This window comes from Dermacentor andersoni, chromosome 8 (assembly GCF_023375885.2).
Source record: "Dermacentor andersoni chromosome 8, qqDerAnde1_hic_scaffold, whole genome shotgun sequence".
Classification (NCBI taxonomy): domain Eukaryota; kingdom Metazoa; phylum Arthropoda; class Arachnida; order Ixodida; family Ixodidae; genus Dermacentor; species Dermacentor andersoni.
Window position 1 is genome coordinate 139257049 of NC_092821.1, and position 25487 is coordinate 139282535.

Below are 25487 nucleotides of genomic sequence, written 5' to 3' on the forward strand. Positions count from 1 at the left end.
CCAACTCCAATATCCTCAAACGCCCGAAGAATCGAATGGTGGTAGACGTTGTCGTAGGCACCTTTGATATCCAGAGATATTGCGCATACCAGACGACGGCGCCTCTTTTCCTGTTGAACAGAAGATACTAGGTCGATCACACCGTCAATGGACGATCGGCCTCTTCTGAATCCATTGACAAAATCGGGAAGTCCGCCACTTTTCTCGAGTAGCCATTCCAGTCTGCTCAGTATCATCCGCTCCATCACTTTACCGACACAGCTTGCCAAGGCTATTGGCCGATAATGTGAGAGATCATGTGGGCATTTCCCAGGTTTTAGCAAAGCCACAAGACGATTGCACTTCCAGTGATTAGGCACAGTTGCTGTGACCCACGTGGAGTTGTGGAGCGTCAGGAGAATTTCTCGAGCTTCTACTCCAAGATGACAAATCGCGGAGTACGTAATTCCGTCTGGTCCTGGACAAGTTGACCGGCGGGAAGTAGATATCGCAGCGTCGAGTTCGTGCATAGTAAAAGGCGCGTCCAGACGGTGATCGCTAGATGGTGGGAAAGTCAGTCGTGATTGCGTTCGTATATCGTTAGAGGAGTTCACAAGTAATTTGCAGAAGTCATCGGCGACCTCAACTGCACACGCTTCCAACGAGTACGTTTGCATAACGCTGAAGTACAAGCGGCACACATTCTCAGTAATTGGCGGATATATACCCCCAACATCGAGCATAGACTGTTCATATTTGCTGTCCATACTGAAAACATGTCCGGGTCCCCACATATTCATCGGCGACTTTAATGCCCACCATCCCATGCGGGGCTCTGCTTCGACGAAGAAAACTTGGCTGACTTCATGCTTAGTCAAGGCTTGATGGTGATCAATGATGGCTCGCCAACACACCTTCGAGGCTCTTACTACAGCAGTTGTCTTGATATCGCGTTTGTTTCAAAAAGCCTGCTGTCTGCTACACGATGGCGTAATGGTCTCGACACCCATGGAAGTGACCATCTACCTACATATATACAGTTGAAGTGGTTACATCCCCAGCTCCGCACACTGCGTTCTATCGATTGGCCAACATTTCGAGAATCTGTGAACACCGCATGTCAAGCCATCCAAGCACCATCCAATATTGAAGATGTCATCGCGACAACTTACGCGACACAACAAAACATCTCAGCGCACCTTCACCTAGATCACCTATTGATGACCAGTACGAGTGACTTCGCGCGATACGGCGTCGAACAGAACGGAAATACAGAAGGACCAAGTCACCACTAAACGTCACTGCATCACGCCGGGCTCAGCGTCATGTCCTGCGCCACCTTGACAAGCTTGACAAACAACGCTGGGGATCATTCTGTGGCTCTCTGGATCCGAGAAAACCTCTCTCTAGAATTTGGAAAATTGTACGAAGCCTTCGGTCGCCTCCACAACAGCTTCTCCCGTTAAGCGCTGTGGCCATACGGCAAGGCCGGCGTACAGATTCTGAAGGTTCATCAAAAACGTAACGTTTGGGGCCAATATGCAAAGTTTTAAATCTCAGGGAAAAAGACAATATTGCACTATTCTCGGGGTCGGCCCACGTATGGGGAGTGCTTCACCTCCGCCGCGGGTCGGCCCGGCATTGAACCATCTCCGGGATCGGCCCACCTATAGGGAGTGCTTAACGTTTGCTTCACTTCAGCCTTGGGTCGGGCCGGTATTGAACAATCTTCGGGATAGGCCCACGTGTGGGGAGTGCTTAACGCCTGCTTCATCTCAGCCGTGGGTTGGCCCAGTATTGCACAATCTTCGGGATCCGCCCACGTATGGGGAATGCTTAACGCCTGCTTCACCTCCGCTGCGGTTCGCCGAGGCATTGCACATCTTCGGGATCAGCCCACGTATGGGGAGTGCTTAACGCCTGTTTCGCCTTTGCTGCGGTTCGGCGAGGCATGGCACATCTTCGGGATCAGCCCACGTATGGGGCGTGCTTAACGCCTGTTTCACCTCCGCCGCGGTTCGGCCCGGCATTGCACTATCTTCGGGATCAGTCCCCGTATGGTAGTGCTTAACGCCTGCTTCACCTCCGCCGCGGGTCGGCCCCGTATTGCACTAACTTCGGCATCAGCCCAGATCCGCCCCCGTATGAGGAGTGCTTAATGCCTGCTTCATCTCCGCCGCAGGTCGGCCCGGCATTTCACTGTCTTCGAGATCCGCCCACGTATGGTAGTGCTTAACGCCAGCTGCTTCACGGCAGGTCAGGCCGGTACTGCACAATCTTCGGGATAGGCCCACGTGTGGGGAGTGCTTAACGGCTGCTTCATCTCCGCCGCAGGTCGGGCCGGTATGCACTATATTCAGGATCGGCTCACGTATGAGGAGTTCACCTCCACCACGGGTGGGCCCGTCATTGCACTATCTCCGGGATCTGTCCACGTTTGGGGAGCTTTTTGTTTACGACACGAAAATTTCCTTGGGTGGTAGAGGTATACAGATTCGCTGTAATAAATGCGGAGGCCTCCACAACGATGTGCCTCATAGTCCACTTTTCAGATTCTGGACGCTGCAAACCCCGCAATTTAACACTTTTCACACTGCTGTGCACTGGAAGAACAACACAGCGTTATGAATATTTAGATAAATACAGCGTGAATGATCCGTTCATTCTGCCTACGTATGGCAAAACAAAGGCAGCATAAACAGTGAGAATAATTAAATCACAGCATTCGGGCTCTGAAAAGGCGGAATGTAAATTCAACAGGACGCGCACGGGATCAGTCAAATGTCCACAGTCGCCGCAGAGTCGCGAGCGTAGACATAACCTAATGCTGACTCGCATTTTATTTAGAAGCATGAAATTACCATGTGTCCACGCTCGCCTTCATTTAAGCTCACGATCGAAATCATTTAATTATCAATCTCGTCCTGTGTTCCTCCCTTGTCCGTGTTTATTTTGCGCTGTCTTTCACCCATGGATTCGTACCAACTATCTCGCATTCGTATGGTTAAAAGAAAGTTACCTCATGCTAACGATTAATTATTTAGCTGGTAAATTACTGTATGAAAACACACTTTCTTTAGAGAGATTCAATATATGCTGCAGACAGGAAATAAATATAAAGCTTCACAAAGACACGCATTTCCTTCGCATATACGACACTTCATTTTTTTTCATGGCTTTCATCCGCGCCGTTGAAGCAACGATGGAGGGCTATAGCTATGCTTTCGCCACGTTTCAACGGTGAAAATTCTGTCACGATCCGCCCGGGTACTGAAGCTCCGGTACTGAAACAGTATACGGGCAATCTGCTTCCGGAAATCCCCAGTCTGGCTCTTGAGCTCGTCCTTGATGGTTTGCACCACCCGCTCGGCTGCACCGTTTGTAGCAGGGTGGTACGGCGGAACCATCATCCGACGGATTCCGTTCTTCGTCAGCCAGGTCAGGTACTCTGTGCTGGCGAAAGCAGGACCAGCGTCGGACACGACGACGTACGGCAACCACTGGGCGGCGAAGGCCTCACGTAGCGCTGCAATGGTCGCGCCTGCTGATGGAGTGGTGACAGGTAGAACCTCCACCCACTTCGAAAAGGCGTCCACTGCTACCGGGAAGTAATGGTCCTTGAAGGGCGCCCAAAAATCCACATGTAGGCGGGACCAGGGTCTCTGTGGGAACGGCCAGGGGGTGATTTCCACATGACGTGAGGCCCGCTGATGCTCCTGGCAGATTTGGCAGCTGTGCACCATGTGAGCCATGTCCTGGTCCAGGCCACCAAACGTGGGACCGGGCCACCATCTTGGTCTTTTCCACGCCAGGATGACCCGCGTGCAGCAACTGCAGGACCCCAGACCGGAGACTGTGGGATTACCACCCTGGAACCCCACAGTAGGCAGCCCTGCTGCAAGCTCAGCTCAGCGGTCTTATGGCTATAGGCCTGCTGAACCAATTCCTGCCCACGGGACACCGCCTTGACCAGGTGAGACAGGACTGGGTCCCAGCTGGTCGCTTGCAATACCACAGATCTGGAGAGCCCCTCCGGGTACGCGCGCTCCAGCATGAATACTTCAGCAGGTTCTGGAACAGCATCAGGCACCTCTGGCAGGTGCAGGCGGCTCAGGGCATCAGCAGGTCCCAGGTCCTTTTCCAGACAGTAAACCAGCTGCTAACTGTAAGCTGCCAGCCTCAAGGCCCAGCGTACCACTCGAGGTGATGCCTGCACGGGAACTGCCTTGTCAGGCCCCAGCAGCGGCTTGTGACAAGGTGACAAGATATGACAAGGTGACGACATGTGATCATAGTTCGGGCCAGGCATACATCGTTCACTTGCATCCGTGCGAACCCGCCGTGGTTGCTCAGTGGCTATGGTGTTGGGCTGCAGAGCACGAGGTTGCGGGATCGAATCCCGGCCACGGCGGCCGCATTTCGATGGAGGTGAAATGCTAAAACACCCGTGCACTTAGGTTAGGTGCACGTTAAAGAACCCCAGGTGGTCGAAAATTCCGGAGTCCTCCACTACGGCGTGCCTCATAATCAGAAAGTGGTTTTGGCACGTAAAACCCAATAATTTAATTTTTTTTTGCGTCCGTTCGCCCTGGCAAACTCGACCTCAGCTTCGATAAGCGCGATGGACGGAATGCTTACGCACATCTCTTTTTCTTTAGCTATCGCAAGCGCCTTCCATATTTCTCGCTCCGTTTTTGTTTTTGCCAAGTTGCTATCAGAAGCTGGCACGTGTATTTGTGCTCCCGTAACCTATCATTTAGACAACGTCCAGTTTGCCCAATGTATACTCTCCCGCAATCTAGTGGGATTTGGTAAACCACTGAAGTAGCACATTCCACGTACTTTTCCACGTGCTTAGTCTGACAGACCGTAGCACTAGGATTGCCCTCTTTGGATCCTGCGTTCACCCTCTTGCACATGCCTTTTAGTTTTTGCAGAGCGGAGAACGGTACTTGAACATCATGGCGTTGGGCTGTCTTTTTTATCCTATGCGACAAGCCATGGATGTAAGGCAACACCACGCGTTTTTTTTTTTCAATTTTTCTTTTTCCTGTGTTTTCTGCCTCTTCCTGTTGGTTCTGATTTTGGGCAACAAGTTTTCACAGATTTGCACCCCCATGCTGTTCGGTTACCCACTGTTTCTTAAGCGGCTTACTTGCAAATCGATGCTCTCCCTCACAGCATGGCGGCATGATTTTTCAATTGCTTGACTGATGCAAGCCTTGGCGATGCCGCTTTTTATGATTTTAGAATGGCAAGAGTCATACCTCAGGATTTCTTTCTCCTCTAGTTTTGTAGCACCAGCAGATGTGGGAGCCTCTGAGCATAATCTTTATGTCAAGGTACTGCAATCGACCTTCGGTAGGAGTCTCGTACGTGAACTCTAAACCAAACCGATCCATTTAACGTAGAAACTGTCATCAGCATGTTCAAGACAGCGCATGAAGTACGTGGAAAGCGCTACTTCAGTGGTTTACCAAATCCCACTAGATTGCGGGAGAGTATATACATTGGGCAAACTGGACGTTGTCTAAATGATAGGTTACGGGAGCACAAATACACGTGCCAGCTTCTGACAGCACCTAGCAACTTGGCTGCACATTGCAAACAATACAAATGCTCTCCGCTTCTAGAAAGCACCACAGTCATTGGCACATCAAAAACAAAAACGGAGCGAGAAATATGGGAGGCGCTTGCGATAGCTAAAGAAAAAGAGATGTGCGTAAGCACTCCGTCCATCGCGCTTATCGAAGCTGAGGTCGAGTTTGCCAGGGCGAACGGATGCAAGTGAACGATGTATGCCTGGCCCGAACTATGATCACATGTCGTCACCTTGTCATATATCTTTTCATATCTCCCCCCCTGCACCATATCTCCTTGTATATAAGCGCGTTCTTTAACAGTATTAAACAGTTGGTAGTTTGCGCTACGTCCGTCCACGTCCTGTCCTTCACTTAATATCGTCAGTGAAAAACTACGCGCAATATAACCATGAAGTGTACTAAGACTGGAGCATTGGTGATTAGCTCCTCGCTGCGCTGGAAAGCCCGGTCCTGCTCCTTCTTCCAGACCCATCGCTGACCATCTCGAAGCAGAAGATGGAGCGGCTGTAGATGCTACGACAGGTTCGGCAGAAAACTCCATTAGAAGTTCATGAGGCCGAGGTAGCTCTGAAGCTCCTTCTTGTTCTGGTGCTTAGGCGCCTTGAGCACAGCATGAACTTTGCGGGGAGCCGGGGCTGCCAGCCTGGGAAATGACATGTCCCAAGTACTCAACACTGGGGGCCAGGAAAATGCACTTTTCCAGCTTGAGCTTGAGGCCAGCGTCCTACAGTCGTGCCAGGACGTTGTGCAAGGTGGTCCCCGTCGTCGCTGCCAGTAACCGGGATGTCATCCAAGTACACCACCACGTGCCTCATGACCCTGAAGAGGTCAATCTCCCTCTGAAGTATGGCTGGGGCTGAGCCCACGCCAAATGGTAAGCGCGTGTACTGAACGAGTCCCAAAGTTGTCGATATTGTGACATGCTTCCGGGAGGCATCCTGTAGCACCAGCTGCTGGTAAGCATCTCTGAGGTCGAGCTTGGTAAACTTCTATCCACCGGACAATGCTGACCAGAGATCTTCAATCCGGGACAGCGGGTACTTCTCGACGGTAGCGACGGTGTTGATGGTAACTTTGAAATCCCCACAGATCCTGACACTGCCGTCTCGCTTGAGGACTGGTACGATGGGAGCGGCCTATTCAGACGTTTTGACGGGCAACAGGATGCCCTTTTGCAGGCTGGCTTCCTGGTACTCTGTTAGACGAACGCCCAGTGCATGCATCCAGTTTCGGCTCAGCAGCGTCGGCGACGACCCCTTGGTTAAGTAAAGGGGAAGGGTTGCCTCCCTGTCGCCAAAGCGAACACTGACCTGGGCCTGACCCTGAGCCTGGGAGAGCTGCCCGGAGTAGCTGCGCAGCATCATGCCCGAAGCCTCGACGGACACGCTGGGGAAAGTACGCTTGAAGAGTTTCCCGGCCATGACCGACACGCTGGCCCCTGTCCAGCTCCATGGAAATAGGGTACCCGCAGATTTCGATGGTCAGCATTACGCGGCACAGAGGACGGTACAAGGGTTGTGTACCACATGTCGACAATCGGCTGGTCCTCAGCCACAACGTGGAGCCTGGCCGCGGAAGAACTCGAGCCTGCTGCCGTCCGCCCCCGCCGCGTACCCTTGCGACAGCTACCCTGGCCGCGGGCTTCTGTGGTACCTGGGCTTGAACCAGGCTGCTGCTGCTGTTCGTCCTCCCCCTTCGGCATACCCGTGTCAGGTGCCGTTTTCCCGCACGTGAAGCATTGTGCTTGAGAGAACTGGCACTGTGAGGGGGAGTGGTCACCACCACAGCGACCGCAGGTACTGCCCTTTGTCGCAAACTTGTTGACCGCGGCTTCCGCCGAGCCAGTCGCACGGGCAATCTCGCTGGCGTCCTTGGCGGCAGCTTCCATTGCCAGCGCTGCCTTCACGGCGTTGTCCAGCGAGGGGTCGGGAAGCTCCAGGAGTTCCGTCTGCATGGCGGGGTTGTTGATGCCGCAGACGAAACGGTCCCGGAGCAACGAGTCCAGCTGGTCCCCGAAAACGCAGGCACTCACGAACCCTCGTAGCGCAGCAACGAACTGCCCGAGGGTCTCGCCTTTCCGGCGGCTCCGGTTGTTGAAGCGGAAACGCTCCATTAGTGTGGACAGCGCTGGGTTGAAATGCGAGCGCAGTATGGCGAACAGCTCACCGAGCGTGTTAACATGCGGCGTGGCTGGCTGGAGAGGGTCGAGCAGGAGACTGAAGACGCGGGTCCCGCAGCTGGCCAGGAAAATGTCCCGCTATTTGGCCTCGGGTGTATCGTTTTCCCAGAAGAACACGTGGATGTGTTCCTCGAGCGTAAATTGGCCAGGCGGACCCATATCTCCCTCCAACGGCTCGAACCTTCCGTACAGCGGCAACGGGGGGCGGTGTTTCGCCGCTCGCGGCGGCGTGGGACGATCCGTGGGTATTCGTCGCCAGTGTCACGATCCGCCCGGGCTCGTGAACGAGGGAGGGCTCGAGGCACCCTCCGTTAGACGGACGCTCCGCAGCGTGGTGGTGACGAACGATGACTGACCTCCGAGCAGCTGTGCTCATCGGTGTTTATTGCGGTGCGGTGACCAATGTCGTCTACTGAGCCAGGGAGGCCACCGAGTTTGGCGGGCCAACGAAGATTATGCCAGAGGGGGCATCACATGCTTGTTACAAATTCCTTGAGCTTGATCCAGATCAGATGGCGTAGATGTTCTTCGACACGAACTTGTGGCAAACCGTCGCCGTAAAGTTTACGGTGGTCCGGCGGTCACAGAAAATCGTGCTTCGACAGTGCAACGAAACGGAGGACGACAGCGCGCTGTACCCCCGTCCGTTGTAAATTTTTCACGGTAGGTGGCGTCCGCAACTGGCGCCGCAGCGCCCCCGCGCGTCAGTGTGAAAGCTGCTTGACGACGCTTAATCCCACGGGCGTAAATAACAAACGAGGTTGAACGCCTCAAAAGCAACACGGACGGCTGTGAGAGAAGCCACAATGGAGGGCTTTAGACTAGAGCTGTGCACGGGCTCGGGCCATTTGGAGATTCTCTTACTCGGGCTTGGGCCGGGCCCGGCTTTCTATGTCTCGGACACGCAGCTCCCCGATCTCGACTGCGTGCGCCTTATGCGAAAGTATGCTTGTCGTCTCGCATGTAGGGAGAGCAGGAAGTGCAATGTATTTATTCATCAAAAATGGAATCTACAGGGATGGGAGAAAAGTACAAACGCTAACAAAAGGCAAACGAAAGCTAGCGGAGGCGCGTAAGAGAGCTTCTCGCGTCGATACCACGGGAGTACTCGTGCACTATGCAAGAACCACCTCCCTCAAAAAAGCCATGCATGGACTTCTTCAGCGAGTGGAGCGACGCAGCCAGCAACCAGACTGCTGAACAAGACGAGCTGACCGATTACTTGGCCGCAGAATCGACACCGTGCTCGGAATCTGAACTGGTGCAGTTTTGGAAAAGCAAGGAAGCCACGTACCCAAAACTTGCTCTTCTTGCTAAGAGGCTATTGGCCATTCCGGCCACCAGTTCAAGCAATGAACGAAACTTCAGCGCTGCCGGATTCATAATGCAGGAGCGCCGCACTTGCCTTAACCCTTCATCAATGGACAACTTGTTGTTTTTGCACAATAGCTTAGAATAACAATTCTCTGCGCACGCTGCATCTGTACATATTTACGATTTTGTCATATGGAATGCAAGAGTTCAACATTATAAGGTCACTTAAATAAACTGATTTTCCTGATATTGTTTCTTTTTGTGTCGGCGTCGCCTTATTGCAGGTCGGGCCGGGCGAACTTTAGTGTCGGGCCGGACCGGGCCGCCTGTGGTAGGGTAGGGCCCGGGCCGGGCTCAGAATTGCGGCCCCGTGCACCAGGGGCGTAGCCAGGGGGGGGGCTTATGGGGCTTCAGCCCCCCCCGAAATTTTTTCGTGCTGTCATGCGCCGCTCACCAAAACAACTCCCGGCGCCAGAAATCAAGCTCGATTTTGTCTAGAATGTCCTTAATTCACGCTCGAAAAGACATTTTAGCGCAAACTTCGCGAAATCGGGCTGGATTTCGCGGAAACGCCCATGCATTGGGAGTCACATATCGTAACGCAAGGAGCCCCACCGAGCACAAAATTTCAAGAGCGTTTTGATGGCGAGCGGGCTTGTCTCGGCATCTCGCGGAGGCCGCGGAATCTACGGAGCGCTTGGATTTCAATTCTGAAACTTTGTGGGTATAAAGTTCTCATAACATTTTGATGCGAAAGGTGCATTGACATTTCCAAAGTCGTGCTTTAGATTTTCAATTCCGGAACTTTGTGGGTTTAATGCTGTTGTAACAGTTGAGGCCAAAGGTGCATCGACTTTTCTAAAGTCGTACATCGGGCCATACAACGAGACAAACCAAATCAACATACTATCAGAGAAGTTGACAAAGCACGCAGCGAGGTCCGATGAGACAAAGCGTTGTGGTGGTTCATTTGTGCCGCCAGGTCACGGAAAAGAATATGAACATTTCTTTTTCACCTGCGCCAAAGCATCCATGTCAAGACAATAAAGCCACCATTGTAACTAAGTTCTTATTTATTTTTCTACCTAGAATTTTATTCGCGAGGATACATTGAGCCTATTTATTTATTCATTTATTTATTTATTTATTTATTTATTTATTTATTTATTTATTTATTTATTTGTTCTCGCAACCCGCGGGCTGCCGATCCAGCCAGAGCGCATGCGTTTTTCTCTGGCCGACTGCATTTTCGCCTGGCAGAGTTTTGGACGCTTTCGGGCTAGCAGACGAGAAAAAGAAACAATGCACAGTCGCTCGCCGCCAGCACTGCGGGGACTCGACGGATTGCAACGCGTTCGCTTGAGCGCAACCTCTCCGGAAAATTTTGTCTCGCCGGTGTAGGATACCGAGCAGTATGCGTATGGTTTTCTGTGGACCAAGCGTCACACGTTTTCTTCGATATTCCTTCGGTAGCCACACTAGGTGCCCAAAGTAGGCATTAGATTGTAGCCAACATGCTTTCCTTTGCGTTATTCTATTTCGCCGCCCCCGCCCCACAAAAGAAAAAAAGAAGACATTGTTGCGGCGCAGCGAATTGTCGCATGGTGAAAGTTCGATTTTGTTACTTCTTTTGCGGAAAGTAATGGGCCACGGGACGCTTCAGTTGCCGGATACTATTATATTATTGCAATAGCAGCTATACGAAGACTCCAGGCACATTCCTGCCGTTGCCCTCATGTTCCGTATAAACAAAGGCCAAGGGCGATAACATCGTGACCGCGCGCCGCATGCTCTATGTGCGTGTGAAAGCGTGGGGGGGGGGGGGGGGAGCGGGGAGCCGACGATGGTGGTTCAGTCTTGTGTGCGCAAGGGAGAAAAGCGGGGAGGAAGCGCGCCGCCTTCCGTCGCATGCGATACATTTTGGGAGTGGAGGGAGGGGGGGGGGCGGTGCTGTGATCTGTGAATCTGTGGTTGCGCAACCTGTTTATTTGCCTTGTTTGACGCATCATATATAGTGACTTTTTCTTAGGTACGTAGATTTATTGGAGACTTATACGTATATTTAAACATCTTGTGGCGAGGTTTCGTGTATATGCGCAGTGCACTTTGTTTCCAGTGACAATTTTTTGCCCTGTATCAAGCTGTATCTTCACATTTGTATATTCCTTTGTATCTTCGCATTTCTAATGCACGAAGGCGAGTCAAATGAAAGTGAGATAACCCGCCCTGCGCAATAATGGTTCGGTTCATTATTTTCGAGGCATGCGCGTAGCACATACGCATCTCATTTACAAGTGACATGCAGAGGTGAGGTTAAATGTTCTTTAATGCTCTCATAGACTGGGTTGAACATGGTTGCGTGACATAATAGACACTCCAAAAGTTGAACACCTTGGTGTCGTGAGGTTTTTGACAAATGAAGATGTTTCCCAAAAAGAAATTATTCGCCGTATGGCGGCCGTATGCGTTGAACATTGCGTTTCATTGGCCACTGTGAAGCGTTGTAGCAAACTGTTCAAAGAAGGACATGAAAGTTACAAAGACGATCCATGGCCAGGCCAAAACCACCGTGCAATCACCCCCAACAGAATTGAAAAGGCCGTGGTTGCTCAGTAGCTATGGTGTTGGGCTGCTGAGCACGAGGTCGCGGGATCGAATGCCGGTCACGGCGGCTGCATTTCGATGGAGGCGAAATGCGAAAGCACCCGTGTACTTAGATTTAAGTGCACGTCAAAGAACCCCAGATGAGGGTGACGACTTTTTGTCTGCAATTGTGACCGGGGTTGACTCATGGTGCCGCTACTAGTAGCCTGAAACACTACGGCAAAGCTTACAGTGGAAACATTTGAATTCACCACTCCCAAGGAAAACAAAGGCCGTCATTTCTGCCGGAAAAGTGTTGACTTCTTTTTAGATCGTTAGGGGCCATTATTGATCGAATTTTCTAAACCTGGAGAGACTCTAAATCGTTTCAGATATTGTGAAAGGTCGGATCGGCTGCGTGTCGCAATCAAGAACAAACAACGTGGAAAATTGAGCATTGGGAACATCTTGCTTCACGACATTGCCCGTTCCCACGTCGCTGATGTGGTTAATACAAAACTGGCAAAGTTCAAGTGGGAAACGCTGCAATATCCCTCATGCAGCCCAGACCTGTTGCCTTGCGTCTTCTACATTTGGTAAAATTTGAAAAAACTGCTCAAGGGAACCAGATTCGTGTCAGAAGATGACGTGTAGTCGTTTCAGATTTTTGAGGCAGCAACCCAAGGAGTTTTATGAGACGGGAATTACGCGACTCGTTACTAGGACAAGTGTCTAAATACTCATGGTGACTACTTTAAATAAAATACCCCGTTTGTCATATATTCGCATTGGCTCACTTTCATGTGACTCGCCCTCGTATATGTTGCAGAACGCCTGCTTTTTATATGTGCCCTCTTTTGCGACTATAATTTCGGAGCAATTACTCGCAGTACACGAACGGTGACAGCTGCTCCTGCGCAATACATTCTGACACAGGACAGCGTCATTGAGATTTTCTCCGGGTCGTTGCATATGTACGAAAATGTAAACAAGGTTGTTGAATCACAGATTATATATATATATATATATATATTGATACCTCGACTAATTCTATAAGGAGGAGGCCGAGCTGCAAAGTGAGCCCCCCACGAACGAAATTTCTGGCTACGCCACTGCCGTGCACAGCTCTACTTCAGATAATTGGTTTCAACCCAGCAGCGGGATATCCAGAGCCACCACGCGCGACCGCATAATCAGGAGCGTTGCTTGCGTAAGCTTACGTAGTCGGCGTCAATGATCTTCACGGTAGCTGTAGTCGGGTCTTCTTAAAAAGGTCTCGCTCGTTTGGATCAATATTAGTGCGAAAGCCAAGTGGAGCGAGACATGGGTCGCTAGCACGTCTCTTCACAAGTGCCACGTGCCCACGGGGGAGGATTCGCCAAGGTTCGCCATGGAACGTATTCTGCGACGATCACCTTTAAATTATCTCTTTTATTCGATCTGACGTAGTTGGTTTTATTTTGACGCATAATTCTACGTTACACGGCGCTAATTTCAAACATTCGGAAATGTAGTCATTATAAATTGGAGTAATCATACATTTCTTGGATAATCCCCCATAGCGGGTAAGAACCATATACCTGATAGGAAGCAACACTTTCTGCGATAGTACCACTGCCACGTGCGCGCCGATTGGATGGTTGCCCACTACGTCACCCGAAGGCGATGGTACGTCACTCGAAGACGATATTTCTTAAACATCAGGTCACGCCTTTTTTAAACATCAGGTCAGAGGAGAGGAGGAAGCTAGACTCGCTCATTCGGCGGTGCATAAAGAGGGCCTTAGGCTTACCAATTAGCACCTCCACAGAGAAGCTCCTCTTTATGGGAGTGCACAATACCTGGGACGAAATAGCGGAGGCTGTCAGAATTTCGCAGCTCGAAAGATCAAGCCGAACGACCACGGGCAGAGCTATCCTCGAAATGGTAGGCCTGCAAAACAGATAGGGGACGACGAGGCAAGACAAACACCGCGCTAGACTGCCGATAAAATCTAATCATTCCCCCCCCCCCCCTCGTAACACGCATCCCATATTCAACAGGGAGAGGAGGGAAAAGAGAGCGGAAGCACTAATCAAACGCTTCCATTCGGTGGACAGCAAGTCGGTTGCGTACGTGGACGCGGCAAGTCGGGTGCGGCGGTCGACGGCCGAGGTGCCCCCGAATCGGCCGCCACCATTAGATGCCGCAACTTGGAAACGGCTGAAGTTGCGATAGCGCTCGCTTGCGTGGGAACGGAAGCAAATTTCATAATTAGCGATAGCAAAACGGCCATCTGGAATTTTGGAAAGGGTAGGATCTAGCCGGAAGCGGCAAGGGTTCTGGCCAGTAGACGGCTAAACAGAAAAAAAATAGCCTTATTTGGACCCTCGCACACACGTCCGTTCCTGGCAACGAGGCGGCCCACGAGTTAAGCCGAGCTCTCTACTTCCGGATGGCTGTGGGATCGCCCGACTGCCGGAACATGGACGAGCGTCTGCAAAATTACACGGAGATTGTCGAAAATTATCGGCTACGCAGGAGACTGGTGCCACCACCAGATAAAAGTCTGAACAATAGAGAGGCAGTCGCATGGCGGCGCCTGCAAGCTGGGAACCAACGCTCCTGGGAACTTCGTAAACCCAGTATGGGCATACCATGCCGATAGAGAAAACGACAAGTGCAAACACTGTCGGGCGAGTGGGACCCTCGACCACATAATCTGGGAATGCGCTAGCCCCCCAGGGGCTAACGCAATCAAATTGTAAAGAGGCATGCATGGGAAGCACTGCTGCGGAGCGAGGACTCTACCCCACAGCAACACGCCATCCGTTTGGCGGAAGAAGCCGCGAAGAGTCGAGACCTCTTTGCTTGCTTCTAATCGCGGAGGTCCCGGCCCCCGTCCCGAAGGCCTGTGTGCCGGGGAGTAGGGGCCTCTTCATCCGGCGGTACAATAAAGTTGCTATCATCAAGTGTTCGTCAAAAAATACGCCCCTTGCTTCCCGTTAACTTCATGGTCGGTACATTTTAAAAAGGTTGCCTTCTTTGGGGCTTATCGTGTCCCACAACAATAATCGTGATCAGACTTCCTTTCTTGGAAACGCTGCGCTCCCTACTCTCCTGTCAAAAATGCATTGCCACGCCGACGACGCGCATGCCATTCGTGCCCTGGCACGCAAGACAGATGACGATTATCGTTGTGTGACAAGCCCCAAAGGGCGACTCTGTGGCTTTGCCAAGTTATGTTCAATGGTATGCACTACAAATTTAGTCAAATTGAAATATCGTTCCAGTTGGCAAATTCTAGTGCCAGCGAATGCCGCTTAAAAATGGCTCGTGTTGCACCACGAAGAAACGATAAAGATAGTGCACTCTGGATCTGATCAACTTTGCGAATGTCAGTTAACACTTAGTCTCCTCTGCGCTTATTGGCCCAGCTATTTCTGCGGGTCCGGATGCATTTGACACAATCGCGCCTTATTTACAGCGCGGAATAAAAACGTTAGAAGGTCCAGTTTTCTCCAGTACGCCTCAAAATAGCGCATATATATTGTGAATGTTTTGACAAAGTGCTTAGAAATACAACTTCGTAGTAGTTCAACTGTCCTTTTTCATAATCAAGATGTTCGGTAAAGCAGAATATATACAGCTTACATGTTGGCTTTTTCGACATTTGTGTCACATTTTCTGCTTTTGGTTATTTTTTTTTTTATTGGGCCACATTAAACAAGGCAGTTTCTCTTGCAGTAGCAGTTATATGGACACACGAGGCGAATTTCTGCCTTTGTCATTTTCTGTATGAAGTCCAATTGTGACAACATATCGCGCGCGAGGGGAAGCGTGCAAGGGTGGGACGAGAACAATGGTGGCTTGGGATGCGCGTCTTCTCGTACGTGCGAGGTAAAGAGGGGAGGGAGGCAGGTAAGCGTCGTCTGCTCTTGGCCGCGAGCCGCCATCTTGGAGGTAACCTCCGGCTAGTGCAAAGGTTGGCCGAGCCGAGACGGCTGCATGTGCGCTGCCTTCGCCCGCGCATAGTGCTGGAGGTGGCGTAATCTCACGTTTCGGAGACACCTTGACGGGAGAGGCAGCAGAAGCATTTGCTACGCTCGGTTCGCGGTCATCACACTAGTGTCGAGACAGCGTTGCGTGTTCGCAGTCAAGCGAGATCGGTTCATGTTTGCCTGTGCGCACACGACAATGCTTTCTAACGATTAGTAAGCGAATGTTTACTGCAATTATACGGCAGATAAAATAACAGAACTTGCTTCATTTACTTGTGCAACACCTTGCTATTACAAGCAACGATTCTCCTCTAGGGCGAAACAGAGACTTGGCACAATCTGGCGATACCCTCAAGAGCGAGACAAAATTTTTTTCAGTTCTTGCAGACATGGGAAGCCAGTGTGGCCGCCTCGATCCACAGTGCTGCTACCGCGCAGCTCAGCCGGACGACGATCGGCGTGGTATGCGGATGTACAAAGTGCGCGCCAGCAAAACAATGACGTGCATTCAAAACATGGCATGTACCCACAGTGGGGGATGGGCCAAGAATCGAGCGGATGCATGCACAGATCATTCCAGGAAAATTAACTTTCGAAGGTAGAACTGTGAACAAGAGTCGAGAGCATTTGAGAAGTCGATGAATGGATTGGACGATTTGCGGAATGCTTTGGCACAGCGGGCAAGAGTGCTTGTGGGTCTCCTCTCATCGTAGTGCCTGTTAACATAGGAGGCTGCTGCTTCGCACCAATCCCGGACGCACGGCTATGCTTGCCGCCGCAGCCCTTGGGCTGCCAGCGCGACCAACGACAGTGCACCGAAAGATCAGGTACGACAAATAATCGCCCCCTTCTAACTGCTACTTACTGGTTTTAACTATCCCGGTGGCACTAACAGCTACAAAAGTTATGCATGTTATACAGTGCAGTATCCTAGCTACACTGCAGTAACCTCTACCCGCGAATACGAGTGGTGTGAGGTGTGCACATACCATGAGGTGTCACCATACCAACACCTCCATTCCTCTTCAAATCTCATCTATTCCTCCAAGTCTCTTTCACAGCATGTAGTAGTAGCAGGCTACAGGCACTTCCCTCAGGCCAACCTCTCCACCTTCCTGCTATCAAAATTTTCTAAATTCTTCGTACTATGTTTGAGATGGAAAGTGTATGTCTAAATTTTGATGCCGAGAAGTATTATATGCAAGGTTTTAACAATACTTGGCACTAACTGAAATGGTGTCACATCAATTTATGACAGGTTTCCTCAAGACCACCACTGGCCAGAAGAGAAAAAAGAAAAAAGGACTAGTTGCATACACAAACTGAACTGAAGTCAGCACGGCAGTACGGGTGCCTGCAGTGCAATTGCGTTTGCAAGCTCCAAGTCCCTCACCCGACTGCCACCTCGCCCATGGTGGGTCAGCGAGCCCAGTTTTGGCGGGACTTGAGCCCTTGATCGTGCATGCTAGGCGGCGCTTGGGAAGACTCCCATCGGGACGTCAAAAGATGTGTCCTCTGCGGCCGGTGGTTACTTGGGCTCTTCGGCGCTCCCAGCCACAGTGTGCTTCTCTTGTCTCTCGATGTCCTGAGACAGCTCTTCGAGGTGGTGATCCCTCATCCATTTCCTTTATTCTGGGTTGGGCGACCACAACAGTGCTGGCCGCAGGATAGGTGGCACCTCCAGACAGGGTCCTTAGTACCGTTCTCCGTTGGGGCGCGCTGTTTGTGGTCACCGACCATTTTGCCCTCAAATGTAATCAGGTTTAATTGTAAACAACTGTGTCACATCCAAACCCAGATCAATAAACATCCTTTTGGAGAGCGTCAGCTCTCTCCCTTGCTGTGTGGCGCAGGCTCGACTTTCCATGGCTCTGAGCGGTTGAGCACGCGGTCAATACACGATGCAGATGCCTACTTTGCAAGGTAGGGAAGGCAGGTGGGGGTACAGTGTGAAACTAAGCACACCACTCTGCCGCAGTCTTAACTGCTACAGTTCCAAAAATGCGAACTCCGCTGCACATTTGCCAGCAGCATGGTTCTTATGAACAATAAAAATTAAACCATCGACTTTGAGATACTGTGTACCTTTAGCTGAGAGATTGTAGGGTAGAGACAGGAGAGGCACAGTATTAAGGCTGAAGACCTTTATTTGATGGCAACTTTTGAACTATAGTTATCTACACGACCAATGTGAAGTCCTAAGAGCAGAGCATGCAGACACATCGAGGACTGCTTAACAGTAAACTTTTTGAACGGTAAAATGGGCCAATACGCCCAATGTTCTGAAATTAAAATTTTGTTTTTACCACCTTATGCAAACTGTTTGAATGCTATACTGTAGTACTAAAGCCAAGCACACTGAGTAGGCAATGTGGCATCAAGTGCCTGCTCCAAAATGCGCCAGCAATAAATACTGTGCATTGGTTGCGGTTGATACCCGCACACAGCACATTCAGTTCTGCAACAGCAAAATGAACACAAATTGTGACCATCTGGTGCTTTCTGACAACAATGCTGACAAGTAACCCTTCACTCTGACAGTTAATTTAAGTATTTCAGAAGCAGCGCAAAGTTAACATTTGCTGCTCAATGCTGAAATTTCGGGCATCGAGAACTGCACATACTAATCAAGTTACTAGAAGTAAGCCCTACCATGAACAAATCCAGCTCAAGCTTTGGCACCAAAGAAAGAAAAAAAAGGACAAAGTCGCTCTGCATACTCTACTCCGAAACTTCCTGCTCGCAAGCTGCCTTTGGTCTTCAGGGACGACACACCTAGAGGTAAATGTAGAAGAAAAGAAAGAAAGAAAGCAGTGGCACCAAACCACACAGCTCCTTCGGCAAATGCCCCACCACACGGAACTCGGCACCACAGGACAGCGAACGTGCCAGGACCACCGCAACGCCATCGCACGGGGCAAAGCTGGAACACGAGCCGGAACTACTGCCGGGCTGCTACACGACACGCCCCCTCAGGTAGGGATCCCGGCCTGTGGCGAGACTTAGTCAGACATTGGCTCACCATCATCTCGATCCAACTACTTACACCGGTTTTCCCGCACAGCAACGCTGCTCATCAGCAACACACCGGCACCACCCAACAGCATGCCACAGCTCCGGCTGCAAACCGCCCGCCGGACCGCCAACACCCTTCTGCCCCCCAAACCGCTCGCTCGGCCTTCTCGGTCTCTTGCGAGCTGCCTCGAGCAACCAGGCTTTGCTGCTCAAGCGGTACCTTTGAAACGGTTGTTCAGTTACGACATCAGGCATTCAACAAAAGTAAAAAAAGAAGTCTACTTCAAAGGACCAAGTAAAAATTATTTGTAGAACGAATAGTGTGCTCTCACATGTATCAAGCCTGTGGTCTAAATTCTTGCTTGTAGTACCAAGAGTGTGCTTTTACAGATATCACGGCCGGGATTAAAATTTTTGCTTGCGCACACGCCAGCACAACTGATCAGAAGCTGCATAACTGCTGAAAGCTAGCAATTTTATAAAGCTTAACCACTTAAAGAAAGCCCACTGAGATCAACCAAGTAATTTCCCCCTATTTCAACAAAAACAAAAGCTACATGTTTGCCCAGGATATGCAAACGTCAGCTTCTTAAATTTCATTCCTCGACATTTGCCAATTTCTCTGCAAATAGAACTTGTCCTTGGAATTTAGTCGGGAGGAGGCAAATGGCTAGAAAAAAAAAAAAAAAAAAGAAAGACAGCCTGGAGGTGATGAGCAAGTGGGTTGGGGGTAGCACGCAAGCTTCAGCACACGTCCCGCACTCTGGAAACCACCGCCCGAACTCAGCGCAGCTGGAACTCGTACATGGTGTCCCGCCATTTCGACAGAGCCACCAACGCCTTTTACCAACGCCCTCACACCTCAGGGCCTGCGGGCACAGACAGGGGCAACAACACGATGACAGTCAGCGAAGCCACTGCCCAAAACGTTGTGCATCAATTCCTTTCCCTCCCTACCGCCTTTCCCCATACAGACGTGGCAGTGACCCTAATCATGTCCGACAGTTATCCATTTTTAGTGTGAGTGCCTTGACTAAGCTAAGCTGCTTCGTGATGCTAGGCTTATAAATCCCCGACAGGAAATATGGTGCACCAGTGAAGATTATTTAAAAATTAACCCTGTAATGCACATTGAGGGAAATTGAAACTTGTTTACCTTTGTTTCCAACCATGAAGAGTAGGTACATTTTTGTCAAAAAAAAAAGAAAAAAAAAAGAGAAAGACAAGGAAATGTTGAGTGAAAACTATGAAAAACTGCAAACACTGGCTATACAAATTGATATGAAAATATCAAAAGTTGCACGTTGGTCATTACAGGGTTAGAAAAGTGAACGCATCGATCAGCCGCTACAATTGAATAAACATGTTACACGTGCCCATGCTGCTTTACACCCAGGCTAAATTCCGACACTAGCAATTGCAATAAAAAAAAAAAGAAGATAACTGTAGTTGAAACCTGCAAGCCACAAGGCAGCTACAATCTAAAGAGCACTAGTGAGCTTATTCCAAATTGCCACAGGGCTGTTTCACCTTGCCCAACACTTTCCAGTTCCACAGAGTTTAATTCAAAATTGTGATACAAGGCAAATGGAAAGAATAATAGAGGTGCTTACAGAGGCACAATAGTGGCAGTTGGCTCAGTAGCAATGAAATGAATGTCCAGTGTAGAACGCTCAACTACACACACAGAAGAGGCACAAAGTTACAAACAGTAAACCAAAGTAACAGCAAAAATGAAAACTTGTCAATTATGCAACTCATCACAAGACATCTATAAAACAGAGGTATTAAGCATGTTACAGAATTCAGCTACACACCTGGCTAAAGTTATCAGTGACTGCGCAACGGGTGAACAGAAAACACCATAGAAAATGTCCAAGTGCCGCTTGCAGAGTGCCCAAATCAAAATTTTGCAATGTGCGCGGAAATCCCCCAACTGTGAAATAAAAAGTGAAGTTCATCATGTCTTATGTTTATGTAATGCCAGAAGTAGAACTGAATTTCAAATTTAGCTATGTAACAAGTTTTTGATGAATGATGACCCCACATGGTACTAAAGAAGAAATGCACATTCCATGTGCAGTTACAGATAAAGTAACGTAAAACTTCAGCCATCTGAATATGTTTACAGATTCTTCTATTGCAAAGACGCTGTCAACTTTCAAAAAACTTAAAAAAAGAAAAGCCCAGTACATTTATGCCATACTTGCCAAAATCAAAGGCTCTCTGAAGCAGTGTAGACAAAAAAAGGGAGCAAATATCTAAGGTTAACATATTTTCAAGACAGGGCTGAGAGTAACATGCTTTCTCTCCTCCGAGGTGGAATACAGCACAAGACAATTCTCACATGTCTCAGTCGGAGTCCTGCGATTTGGATCGAGAGCGGCGGTCTCGTTCAGGTGAGCGCATCTCATGATCGCCGTTGGACTCTGCTGGATCTGGAGGTGGTGAACTGTGCTTATCTCCCGGGCTGCGTGACCTTGACCGCGACCTCGAATCAGCCCTTTCATCAGCCACCTTTCTTGGGCTCTGCGATGGGCTGCGGCCATCTCCGTTGTGGGATCGACTACGGCTGCGATCTCGCTGCTTGCCGTCATGGAGGCTTCTGCTGCGGCTACGACGTGACTTGCCGTCGCCGTGTTCCTTGGACTGGCTGCGACTGTTGCCCCGAGATCGGCTGCGGTCTCTGGAGTTTGAGCGACTGTGTTCCTTGGACTTGGACCGGCTCCGTCGCTGGCTCTGACCGCGTTCCGCAGACCTTGATCGGCTCTTGTGTTGGCTTTCGCCACGTTCCTTGGATTTGGATCGGCTGCGATCTTTGCTGTGGCTGCGTTCGCCAGAATTGGAGCGGTAATCCTTCGTCTTTGATCGGCTCCGTTCCTTAGACTTGGACCGACTACGTTCCTTGGACTTTGACCGACTGCGACGACCCTTTGACTTTGATCGGCTGCGTCGCTTGGATTTTGCTCCACGTTCCTTAGATCGGCTACGATCTCTGGATTTTGAGCGACTTCTGTTCCTCGACTTGGAACGACTCCTTTTAACTTCACGGTTTCGAGAACGGCTACGACTACGATCCCTGGACTTGCTGCGACTCTTGCGACGATCCCTGGATCGGCTCCGGCTCTTGCGAGAGCGGCTGCGGGAACGCCTACGCTCCTTTGAACGACTCCTGGACCTGCAAAATGTTTTGATTAAAGAGAACACCATTTAACTATGCATTCCCTTAGCACAACTTGCTGACAAGTGTTTCTTTCCTTGAGCAGGCTGTGGTCTCCCCACCAGTATGCTAAGTACCAACCAACACACGTTTGCACTCCGTGACTGCAGGGCTGCACTGGCCATCACAGCAGCATGCAAGCCTGTGCACTGCTGTGTGCGAACCCGATTACATATTTTACTAACCTGAACGAGATTGATTTCTACTGTTGGCAATAAAGTCTTTGTTTAGGCCCTCAAGTTTGTTTATGGAAACTGATGAAAGCCAGTTTTACACCTGTCACAGTGGATGATTCTACGTCATTAAATTTCAACAATGTTAGCATCAAATGGCATTACTTGATAGCTACGAAGGGGTATTTAATGTCCTTAGGTCTAAAATTTCATTGCACCTGGTCTTTAAGCAATGTAAGCAAACCCGTCACAAAATTTAAGCACCGTCTTATGGTGCTCACCTGCGAGAGGTTGACTGGCGATGCCGGGACCGGCTCCTGGACCGCCTACGGCTTCTAGATGATGAACGTCGTCGGCTCCTGCCCGAGGATAATTTTTATTTATCTCAATCAGTGCACGGCCTGTCAAACAACAGTGGCTCGTTAACACTGTCACAACATTGCAACACCTGTTCTTGCAGGTTTTCTTTATGCTGCATTTAACACACGAATGTGGATCACAACAGCTAAATGACTGTGCAAAGGCAAGGCTCGATGTGTGCAGTTTTTCTTCTTTTCTTTTGTGGCTACTGCTTTCAGCATATATGAAATAGTACAGACCCCCTGTCTTGTTGCCTTTACTATAGCTATGATGGTGCTTTAGCTCGAGGCACACTCCAACTTCCCTACTGAAATACATGGATGCAGATATGTTCTAATTTGACAGGCCCTAAACCGAGTTGAATGCAATTTGTTATATTGAAGGGAAGAATTTCAATACTGTTATGCACTGACAATTAGTATTCTAATTATGCAATACCCATGCCCCATGGGCACAGAAAATCACATTAACTTGCCTTTCTTTAGTTTCCTAACAACGTTCTTTTGATGGAGCTGCCACACGTCCAAATTTAATTACATTTGACACGATGGCATCAATGACAGCACCTGTTATGTGGTCAACTTTAGGATAGTAATTAAAAATAAATTATGCTTGCAAGTTTAATCTGCCTTCATGAATTGTGAAATGTAAACATAAACATATGATGGTGCAGTTAGCTTCAGTTTGTTGCTGATAAGATGTTTCAGATACTACATTTGTATTGCAGTGCGCAAGCTATGGTGACAAGAATACACATTTCTTAGTTGAATGGGTTCTGGCAAATGACATCAAAATTTAGGGCATTAGCAAGTTAATATCATTTTCTGCGAACGTGTGGCTCGGATATAAGATATATTACTGCGGACTGCGTCAATTCTCTCACTTTCGATGCCCTAACTGATGCTGTTAACAATGTTGTAATTAATGTAAAAATAATAACATGCTGCTTCATTTTCTTATTCACAATTTTTGGCAGTCTTGGCAAAAAAATTGCCAGCCTGATAAAAGGAATCTATTCCCAACAGCCAGTAGATCTACATTAAAATGGAACAAACCATGTAATTCAAACAATGCTGAGTCTGTGCCTTTCCTCTGTATTAGGATGGGAGCTCCCAAGGCCATGCTTTCGCTTGAAAGCTTGCCACTAAGGTGCCAAGAGAAGTGCATACACAACACGAAGTTTGCCAGTTCTGTTATATGCTGCTATAACACATAGCACAGGGAAATTGTGGTTTACACACCGTTTCGAGAACACAGAATATTTTTCTGAAGGAATCTCACTTAATCGAACTTGCCTTGATTTGAGGGACTGCCTTGAACTGAGGGTCTGAACGAGATCTGTGACATGCATCTGCTTTGTGATTGTGGCTTCATGCCACAATATGTCATCAAGAGAGCAAGTTGAGTGTAATTTTGCAGTGATGTCTAGTACACGATACCTTTGAACGATGCCCAAAGGACTTGCATCTAAAGCTGTGAGACATTTGTGAGCTAAAGCTACCTTTTTATTACTTGAAGGGACCCAGGATTATTACACCCCTTTACTTTAAAGCAATGTCACCGCCCAAGTATGATACAATCAATTTTTAGTGCCAGGTTCTTCAAGAGGTGCTTTACATCTCAGATTGGTGAGCGAAGAGCTGAAAAAAAGAAATCTAGGTTGTGACTTTCTGCCGTAGTCGGGGGGGGGGGGGGGGCTACCAATTAATTTTGGCCACAATTTTAACGGTCATCCAAAGCAGCCTGGAACCCCAACCAGCGACTTCATGCTCAGTAGCTGAACAGTTACAAGGTTGCCCAATCTAATGCGAAGGCACTGAGCTAACAACGAGACGCCGTCTTGCAGCATCCTTCGTGCACTCGTACTCTAAAATAGTGTAAAAGCGCGCGCACACCACAGTCCACACACAATTGTTGGCACATCGCTCACGACGGTTGCGCCATCTTCACCTCGCGGTCATGCAGGGAACTAGCGAAAAGCACGAACCATTGCACGAACATACGTAAATTGTACTGGATAACTAAAAAGCATGTTGCTTAGCGTTAGAAGAAAACCACGTGGCTTCGTGTACAGATAAATAAATCTAGCGCTAACGGAGGGAAGTGATCACGCGACCGTGCTTTTACGAAGCCCTTTCGTTCCGAACAGTACGCGGTGGAAATTTAGGAAGGTTGCACTGAAGCTGCGAAAGAAAGAAAAAAGGCCAGTTACTGTGGATGCTCGCAATTTATGCCGAGCTGTTCTTAAACGAGAAGTGTGGTAAGGGACACTCGAACATATCAGATAAATCCATGCGCTTGCTCTTGCAGTACTGTTGCAGTTGAAGCGTCCGGCGCGCGTCAACAACAGCCGTTTTTCCGGGTTAAAATGCTCGGGGGGGGGGGGGCATATAGAAACGCGGTCAAAACCGCACGGAAACATGCGAGTAGAGAAGTGTAGCGTACCTGGACCGGCGACCACGGCTCCTCGACCTCGAACGGGAACGGCGGCTCGGTCTGACGTTTCGCGAAGACGACTGGCGGTACGGGTCCGATGGCCGCCCATAGCGCGCCATTTGGACGCGCAATTCGCGGCCATCCAGGATGTAGCCATCCAGCGAGTCCATGGCGTCCTCGCAGTCGCGTTTGTCGTAGAATCGCACGAAGGCGAATCCACGGCTTTCACGTGTGTAGGGATGCCGCGGTATGTAGACGTCGCCGACGTCCCCGTACTTTTCGAAGACCCGCTTCAGGTCCTCCGGCGTGGTGCGATACGTGAGGTTGTCCACCTTCAACGACGTCATGCCGTCGATCTGTGGCGGTGCCCGGCCGTAATTCATGGTGAGGCCGTTCCTTGAAGCCGCAATTCAATGTGGAAAAGCTTGGGAGCTTGGGCGCGAAACCTTACGCGCTCTTTATGTTCCACCTCATCAACGAACACACGAGCGACAAGCGGTAGCAGGAAGACGGACAAAATGGCGGCTGCGAGCGGCTTGCCGGCCAGTGTTGCCGTATCGGCGCGTCGGATTACGTGCGTATCATGTTGACAAAATTACGCAAAAATAAAACAAAAAACAATAAATTTATTCAGCACTGATATAA

General features: G+C 49.6%; 1 protein-coding gene and 1 long non-coding RNA gene across 6 annotated transcripts; one reads left to right on the forward strand and one right to left on the reverse strand.

The window, feature by feature from the left end:
* Positions 1–14423: 14423 nt before the first annotated feature.
* LOC140219884 (uncharacterized) lies at positions 14424–18929 on the forward strand. The gene is made up of 2 exons (XR_011896142.1): positions 14424–16465; positions 16897–18929. It is a non-coding gene; the product is annotated as an uncharacterized lncRNA (long non-coding RNA).
* Positions 17768–25396, reverse strand: LOC126525954 (uncharacterized). Of its 5 annotated transcripts, XR_007598436.2 has the most exons (5): positions 24852–25396; positions 22328–22405; positions 21001–21831; positions 18687–19522; positions 17768–18628 (listed from the first exon to the last, which is right to left on the reverse strand). XR_007598436.2 is itself a non-coding variant. In XM_072289971.1 (4 exons), the coding sequence occupies exons 1-3, from the start codon at positions 25223–25225 to the stop codon at positions 21006–21008; spliced, it is 1278 nt and encodes a 425-aa protein (XP_072146072.1). In that variant the 5' UTR covers positions 25226–25396; the 3' UTR covers positions 17768–18628; positions 21001–21005. The 5 variants fall into 5 exon arrangements, 4 of the variants coding, with proteins under 4 accessions (XP_072146072.1, XP_050029909.2, XP_050029910.2 ...); XM_072289971.1 differs by lacking the exon at positions 18687–19522; XM_050173952.2 differs by having other exon boundaries at positions 17768–19522.
* Between the last annotated feature and the right edge of the window lie 91 nt (positions 25397–25487).

Excerpts from the sequence above, each read along its gene's own strand:
- LOC126525954 (XM_072289971.1), bottom strand. The coding sequence starts at position 25,225 with ATGAATTACGGCCGGGCACCGCCACAGATCGACGGCATGACGTCGTTG. Across the intron at positions 22,406-24,851 it reads AGCCGTGGTCGCCGGTCCAG|GAGCCGACGACGTTCATCAT; the intron begins GTACGCTACACT and ends ATCCTCGGGCAG. Across the intron at positions 21,832-22,327 it reads CGCCAGTCAACCTCTCGCAG|GTCCAGGAGTCGTTCAAAGG; the intron begins GTGAGCACCATA and ends AACATTTTGCAG.